Source organism: Marmota marmota, unplaced genomic scaffold (assembly GCF_001458135.2).
Source record: "Marmota marmota marmota unplaced genomic scaffold, marMar, whole genome shotgun sequence".
In the NCBI taxonomy this organism is placed as follows: domain Eukaryota; kingdom Metazoa; phylum Chordata; class Mammalia; order Rodentia; family Sciuridae; genus Marmota; species Marmota marmota.
The window spans coordinates 4929356-4936715 of NW_026000242.1; the positions used below are offsets into that span (position 1 = coordinate 4929356).

The following is a 7360-nucleotide window of genomic DNA, read 5'->3' on the forward strand; positions in this document are numbered from 1 at the left end:
GTGGAAAATTTTTTTCTTAAAGACCAAGTGCTGCTGGACTCAAGGGTCCTGGAAAAGGTCTGACCTCCCAGACAGAAGCACCTCAGGTCCTCAAGAGGGTAGATGAAGAAGAATGTAGGGATGGGGGATCCCCTCTCCTGAGTACAAGGAGAGCTGCCTGAGGAACACAGAATCTGTGTTGGTTCTTCTGCCCCTGCTAGTTTCCTCACTTTGCTCACTTCTGGTATACTCTGTCCCCTATTCTTTGCAAACATGCCTCATTCTCACCACAGGACAAAAGCAATATGTCACAAAAAACATGCATTTGGTATTTACCCAGTCCTAGTAGGTGCAACTTTGTTCTCTGTATCTCATTAGCTGTGTGACCCTGGGGAAGGTACTTAACCTCTCAGAGCCCTAGCACCATCATTTGTAAAATAGTTATGTTACCTCATAGAGTTTGAAAGGAAAGAAATTGCACATAAGACCTCTTGCCCTAAAACATAGAAGACATTCTACAAATAGTAGCCATAAGAATTAGTCTGACTCCACGCCCCTCTGCCCTGCCCAACTCAGCCTGAGCATGGCTAACACAAAACAGATTAGCAATCCCTTATTTTCCTCCCTTGAGGACAGCTGGGCCAGACTGGATTTTCCAAAAGAACTTCACTCATGGAGAAGAGACATCAAGTGATCTCATTTTCAGTGTGGGCTTCCCACCCTGCAACAGCCCTATGACCCACCCCAGCCTGTGCAAGGCCTTGGGCACCTACCTCCCCGTTCTCTATGCTGTCTCCTATCGGCTGAGGGGCCCCCTCCAGTTCAAGCCATGCTCTTTCTATAATGGTTCCCTTCCTTGTCCTGGTCACACAGGTAATCTTTTTTTTTTTAAATATTTTTTTTTTAAAGAGAGAGAGAGAATTTATTTATTTTTTTTTTTTAGTTTTCGGTGGACACAACATCTTTGTTTGTATGTGGTGTTGAGGATCGAACCCGGGCCGCACACATGCCAGGCGAGCGCGCTACCGCTTAAGCCACATCCCCATCCCCCCACATGTAACCTAATAGGGACATTTCAAAGACCCAGGCTTGGCTAATGCCCATCACCCAGACCGGGAAGACTGATGGGCAGTTGACTTTGCCCAGGGCCTTGAGACACAGAGGTCTTAAAGCTGCCAACCTACACCCAGCTTCTCTCTCTCTCTCAGACCCCTTGAGTCTCCCTAATATCTGCAAAGCAGCCCCATGTTTTCTTGCCGGCACCCCAGGAGCTTCCTCAGCCCCGGGTGAGGCGGGGAAGGGGTGGCGGGCTTGCTCACACGTGCCCACTGGGTACCTGCTTCCTCCACTGGAAGCTTCCTCAGCCACTGCCTGTGCCTTTAAGAACTGCCACCCTGTGCCAGGGTCTTGCCCTCAGCTCCTCAGCTGAGTTGGATTAAGGGACCATTTCGTGCCTCTGTGAATTCCTTCTGGCTGCCATCCCTTCCCCCACATGGAGACAGAGTAGCCATAGCTCCAATCAGTCAGCCAAGTGCAGCCCAAGAGCTGGTCTAGCCAGACAGCCTTTGCTCTCAGGGAGTAAAGGTTGCCCCATTTGGGAGGGAGCTGTGGCCAGAGAGGGGGCACTTGGGGGTCTAGGGCTTTCACAGGGACTCCAGAGAGCCATGCAGAGCTTTGGGTCATGAAGGAATACTCGGATGTCATCCTCTGCATGGAGGCGACAGAACTGAGCAAGGTAAGGGCCATGAGGAACCACCCCCCCCCCGAGACCCAGCATCCTCAGGCTGCACCCCCTCCTGGGGCCACCAAGAGCCCACTGCCTGCCCTCAGCCTCGAGCCTCTGCCTTCCAGACCGAGTTCTGCAATCCTGCCTTCGAGCCCGAAGCTGGGCTACCCGGCCCTTCACCAGCCCTCCGGCAGGACGCCAGCCACAACATCCAAGCTCCCTGGCACGGTAACCCTCTCAGGGGTGACCTGGGGGTAAGACAGGGGCCCAGAAGCTGAGCACCGTGTGAAGGAGGCCGAAGGGCAGGGGGCTCTAAACCCCCCCTCCTGCCCATAGGCCGGCGTCCCAGAGGGCTGCAGCCAGACTGCCACTTCTCCTGGCTCTGCGTCCTCCTGCTCGCCAGTCTGCTGCTCCTGCTACTTGGGCTGCTCGTGGCCATCATCCTGTCCCGTGAGTACCTGGACTGACTCTGTGGGTCTCTACCCACCTCCTATGGATCCAGCACCTCTGAATGCCGCCTCTTCATCTTCCTCCTCTAGAGTTGACGGCTGCACCCCCACCTGGGGCCACCAAGAGCCCACTGCCTGCCCAAGGCCTCACCACTACTACTACCCCAACCACCAGCACCAGCACCACCTCCCCAGCTACCACAGGGCAGCAGGGGGCATACACGAGCCCCACACACCAGGCCAGTGAGTACTAAGCGCAGTCCTCTAGGAAGGCCCAAGATGGCAGCTTGGAGGGGAAGCCAGAAAGTATTGCCTTGGGGAAAAAGGATCTCTCCTTATGAACTCTGAACTCTGCCCTCCATTCCTGCAGCCTGTGGGGGCCTCCTTCCTGGTCCAAGGGGCTTCTTCAGCAGCCCCAACTACCCAGATCCTTACCCACCCAATGCCCACTGCGTGTGGCACATCCAGGTGGCCACTGACCATACGATACAGCTCAAGATTGAAACCCTCAGCGTGGAGGGCGTGGCCGCCTGTCTTTTCGATCGCTTGGAAATCTCTCCTGAGCCTGAAGGGCCCCTCCTCAGGTGGGTCCCTCTTCCCCCAGGAGAGCCCGCCCTGGAGGCTAGGGGGAGCTGGGCAGAACCAGGAAGCTGCAGGGGAGGGCTGGGAGAGACTGGACCACTGGGCCCCACTAGGCCACCACCTTGCTGTGTGACCTTGCTTCCCCTCTTTGACCTCAGTTTCCTCATCTATAAACGGAGTTCCTATCTTTCCCACATAAGTCCCTGTAAGGACACATGTGCAGGAAAGTCAAGAGTTTCCTGGAAAATTAAAGGAGAATTTCATCTTATCAAGACCAGCCCTGGGATTGAGGAAACAGGCCACACACTCAGGCAAGCCCCAGTCTGGCTCACCCTGACCCAGGAGGCCTCCATCACGGGACCTGGCTTCTTGCAGGGTGTGTGGGAAGGTGCCTCCCCCGACACTGAACACCAACGCCAGCCGCCTCCAGGTGGCCTTCGTTTCTGACAGCAGTGTGGAAGGATCTGGTTTCCAGGCCTGGTACCAAGCTGTGGCCCCTGGGCACGGTGAGCGACATCCCCACCATGTGCCCAGCTGCCTATCGCCCATTCCTTGCCTCCAGTCACTCTCGGCACTGGCAAAAGATCTGGAGACTCTGGAGATTTCTGATCCCAGATGCCCTCCACCAGGGAGCTGTGCCCACGAAGAGTTCCACTGTGACCAGCTCGTCTGCCTGCTGCCTGACTCAGTATGTGACGGTTTTGCCAACTGTGCCGATGGCAGTGACGAGACTAACTGTAGTGCCAAGCTCTTGGGTATGGATCCACCAGGTGTAGGGAGGTACTGTCTTCAGGCAACTGCCCCAGGTTCAAGCTGGGCTCCCCAACCTTGGCCCAGCCCCAAATCTGTATTCCTACCTGCCAACATTCTCTGCCTGGTTGGCCGAACTTGCTTGCCTGCAGGCTGGGCCCAAACTCTCGCTTTGCGGCCGCTGCAGGCCCTATTAGACGATGGAGGCACAGGCCCTGGCAACTCATGAGCCCTTCCGCCTCCCTACAGGGTGTGGGGGGAATCTGACCGGGCTGCAGGGCACCTTCTCCACGCCCAGTGACCTACAGCAGCACCCTCACCAACAGGTAAGTGTGGTGCCCAGGGGAGCTGGTAGAGCACCCAGGTTAGTGTGACTGGGAACAGCATGGTAGACACTGCCTTGGACTTGGGAAAGTCAGAACTCAAGCAGACCGGAAGGGAACATTATTAAGTACCTACTGTGTACCCAGATATTCCTATGTTGGGCAAACCCATCTATTGCTGAGACTAGCCACATTAAAGATCCTTCCCCTTTTAAGAGCCTCAGTTTCCTCATCTATAAATGGGGCTCCTGTCTTTCCCACGTATTTCCCTGTAAGGACACATGTGCAGGAAAGTCAAGAGTTTCCTGGAAAATTAAAGGAGACTTTTCATCTTATCAAGACAAGCCCTGGGGTTGAGGAAACAGGACCACACTCTCAGGCAAGCTCCAGTCTGGCTCACCCTGACCCAGGAGGCCTCCATCACGCGGACCTGGCTTCTTGCGTTCTACTGGGAAGCTGGGTGGGCACAAGCTTGCGCTGGGCTAAGAAGTCCCTTCTGAAGCTCATCCTGGATGCCCGGAGTGGGACAGGAGAAGGGCCCATGGGTTTCTCCATCTGCACCCTCCCCCAGCTTTGCACCTGGCATATCTCCGTGCCTGTTGGACATGGCATAGAACTCCAATTCTGGAACTTCAGCCTGGAAGCACAGGACGAGTGCAAGTTTGACTACGTGGAGGTGTATGAGACCAGCAGCTCAGGAGCCCTCAGCCTCCTGGGCAGGTACAGGAGCCAGGGTAGCTGAGCAGCTAACCCATCCTCCACTGCTGACACACCAAGCTTCCTACACATGGGCCCAACTTACTCCCCAACCTTGTTTTCTTCTGCCACTCCAGGCCACGGGTCTCCACCTTCACCCTAAAAGGCTTGTGCATGCTTATCTCAAAGCCCTCATGCCTGCAACTGCTCCACCCCAGGAAGTCCTTTGGCAAACCCCTCTCCACCCCCATTTTGACCACCCTGGAGGGCCATTTCCATTCCCCCACAAGCCCTCCTGAAGGGACTCAAGCCCAAGTAGTTTAAAACTTTGTCTACTGACTCTGTTTGTCCTCCTCACCATATCCTAAGTTCTGAGAGCAGCAACTGTTTCCAATTATCCCTGGCAAGTCCCAGAGCCCCAGCTCAGAGATGTAGCAGATGGCCTGGGGTCACATGCCCAGAACAACACTCTGTTGTGGGCAGGTTCTGTGGAGCAGAGACACCTCCACATCTCGTCTCCTCGCATCATGAACTGGCTGTGCTCTTCCGGACAGACCATAGCATCAGCAGCGGGGGCTTCTCCGCCACCTTCAAGGCCTTCAATGCCACAGAGAGTAAGTACCCCTGGGCGAGTGGGTGTGGGCAGTAGAGACACCTCCACAGAACAGAAGAGGGCTCTGGACCTGGTCAGGGCACCCCGGAGCGGGGGCAGTTCCAGGGTACTGCCATACCCCCTGTGCCTACAGACCCCTGTGGACCCAGAAAGTTCTTGTGCCAGAATGGAGGGTGTAGGGATCTGCAGTGGATGTGTGACTTGTGGAGAGACTGTATAGATGGCAACAATGACAAGAACTGCAGCAGTCCCTTGCTCCCACCCCCAGGTGAGAAGCCTGCACTGACACCCTGAATGGGCCCCAATCCTGAGCAGGCTGGGTGTCCAGCACCTTCCCCAACATTCCTTTCCCTCCTCCCTGATTGGAGTTGGGGGACCAGTTGCGTCTTACTCTCCTGACTGTGGGGCTACTTCACAGAGTCCTGGAGAGACTCTCAACTGGTGGGGGCAGTGGTACTTAGTGTCACGCCAAAAGGACCCAGGAATCTGGGAATCAATGTTTGGGGCTTCAAGAATCAGCCACCTTGTCACACAGAGTCCTCTCCACAACCCACTTCAAAGATGAAGATGAGATTTTACACAGAGTGGATGAGTTTATTACAGATGCCCAAGTAGTTCCTGCAAATATGGGCACCCCACATTCCCTGAGATCAAAGAGGTGGCTGCATGATGCCCAGGATTGGCAACTGCTGCTTGGAGATGGCTCTTGAGAAGAACAGGGATCCCTGATGTGTATAAAGCCTCTCTCCTTGTTAACTCTTTGGATTTTCACAACAATCTCCATCTGACCCATGTAAGGACCCAGAGTAATGAAGTGACTTGTCCCCACAGTGACCCCTTCTCCCATCCCTACAGAGCTGGCCTGTGAGCCTATCCAGGTGGAGATGTGCATCGGTCTGAGTTACAACACCACGGCCTTCCCTAACATCTGGGTGGGCATGGCCACCCAGGAGGAGGTGGTAGATGTCCTCAGAGGCTACAAGGTGCTCTGGACAGAGACAAGGAGGGAGGCCACAGGAAGGGGAGGGAACCTGGGGAGCTGAGCACCTGAGGGCTGATCTCTTCTTCCCACAGAGCCTAACAAGCCTTCCCTGCTACCAGAATTTTCGGAGGCTCCTTTGTGGGCTGCTTGTGCCCCGCTGCACCCTGCTGGGCAGTGTCCTTCCCCCTTGCCGCTCTGTCTGCCAGGAGGCAGAGAGACAGTGCCAATCTGGCCTGGCACTACTGGGCACCCCCTGGCCCTTCAACTGCAACAGGCTGCCTGAGGCAGCTGGTTTGGAAGCCTGTGCACAGCCCTGACCCTCATGCTGGCCCTGCCTCTGCCTGCCCACAGGCTTTTGCCTTTATGGGCAAGCAGGCAGGGGACAAGGGAAGAGGGGACTTTTGCATAGAACTCTGTCCATCCTCTCTGGGTCCTCCTACGTAGGAAGAGAGACTGAGTCCTCAGTCCCTGGCTAATGGAGCCCTCCCACCTTCACTCTCCTTCCCTGTTCCTTTACTTGCCAAAGGCTGCTGACCTGGCTTCACACTGTGCCACTGGACAATGTAGAGGCTTTCCATGCAGGGTTTCCTATCTTTTGCTTTCTCTTTTCCATCTGCTTTTTCAGGTTCTCTGTCACCTGCCCTTTGTTTTTTTCATTTAGTCAACAAAAGTGTATTGAGTGCCTATAGATTCAAAGGCCCTGTTCCTGCTGACTCTCAGTCTCTGGAACTCTCACCCTCTGCTCTTGGCTGGTCCACTTCTCCATGGTCTAGAGTCTTGTCCTTGGTCTCTGTCATTGCACCATCTCTCCCTCCTGCTCCTGGGAACCAGAGCCCTTAGCGTCTGGCTCTCACCAATTGCCTCTCAGTGCCCTGCTCAAATTCTCCCTCCCCCTCCCTTCTCCTCCCAAACTTTGGCCGACGGCCGGGCGACACCACGAGTTATTTCCCTGCTATTTCCCGGCCTGGAGCTCTTGGCCCTTGAACAACTGGTTTCCCCCTGGAGTCTGGGAGGAGCAGAGCAGAACCGACCAGGAGTGAACCAGGACCAGGGAAACGACGAGGACAAGGGGGTACCTGGGTGGGGTGAAGTGCAGGGCGGGAGCAAAGCCAAAAGGAGGGTCCGAAGTGGCGAGCGTCTCAAAGGAGGCCATTGAGAGAGCCAGCAGCGCCGGGGAGCTGGGAGTGGGTGAGTCCGGCAGAGGAGGGGGAATGGGGTGAGGGAGGAGACTGTGGGAAAGTCTGGGCGCCGGCTGGGGTT

General features: G+C 55.6%; 1 protein-coding gene across 2 annotated transcripts; it reads left to right on the top strand.

Annotated features, from left to right (window-relative positions):
• The first annotated feature begins 1357 nt into the window (after nucleotides 1–1357).
• On the top strand, nucleotides 1358–6452 carry LOC107145977 (membrane frizzled-related protein). Of its 2 annotated transcripts, XM_015490038.2 has the most exons (13): nucleotides 1363–1714; nucleotides 1831–1933; nucleotides 2042–2155; nucleotides 2245–2397; nucleotides 2525–2738; nucleotides 3112–3242; nucleotides 3366–3491; nucleotides 3736–3812; nucleotides 4381–4529; nucleotides 4989–5119; nucleotides 5252–5386; nucleotides 5974–6101; nucleotides 6193–6452. In XM_015490038.2, exons 1-13 carry the CDS (start codon nucleotides 1661–1663, stop codon nucleotides 6415–6417), a joined length of 1740 nt encoding a protein of 579 aa, XP_015345524.1. In that variant the 5' UTR covers nucleotides 1363–1660; the 3' UTR covers nucleotides 6418–6452. The 2 variants fall into 2 exon arrangements, with proteins under 2 accessions (XP_048651879.1, XP_015345524.1); XM_048795922.1 differs by having other exon boundaries at nucleotides 1358–1714; nucleotides 3112–3491.
• Nucleotides 6453–7360: the final 908 nt, after the last annotated feature.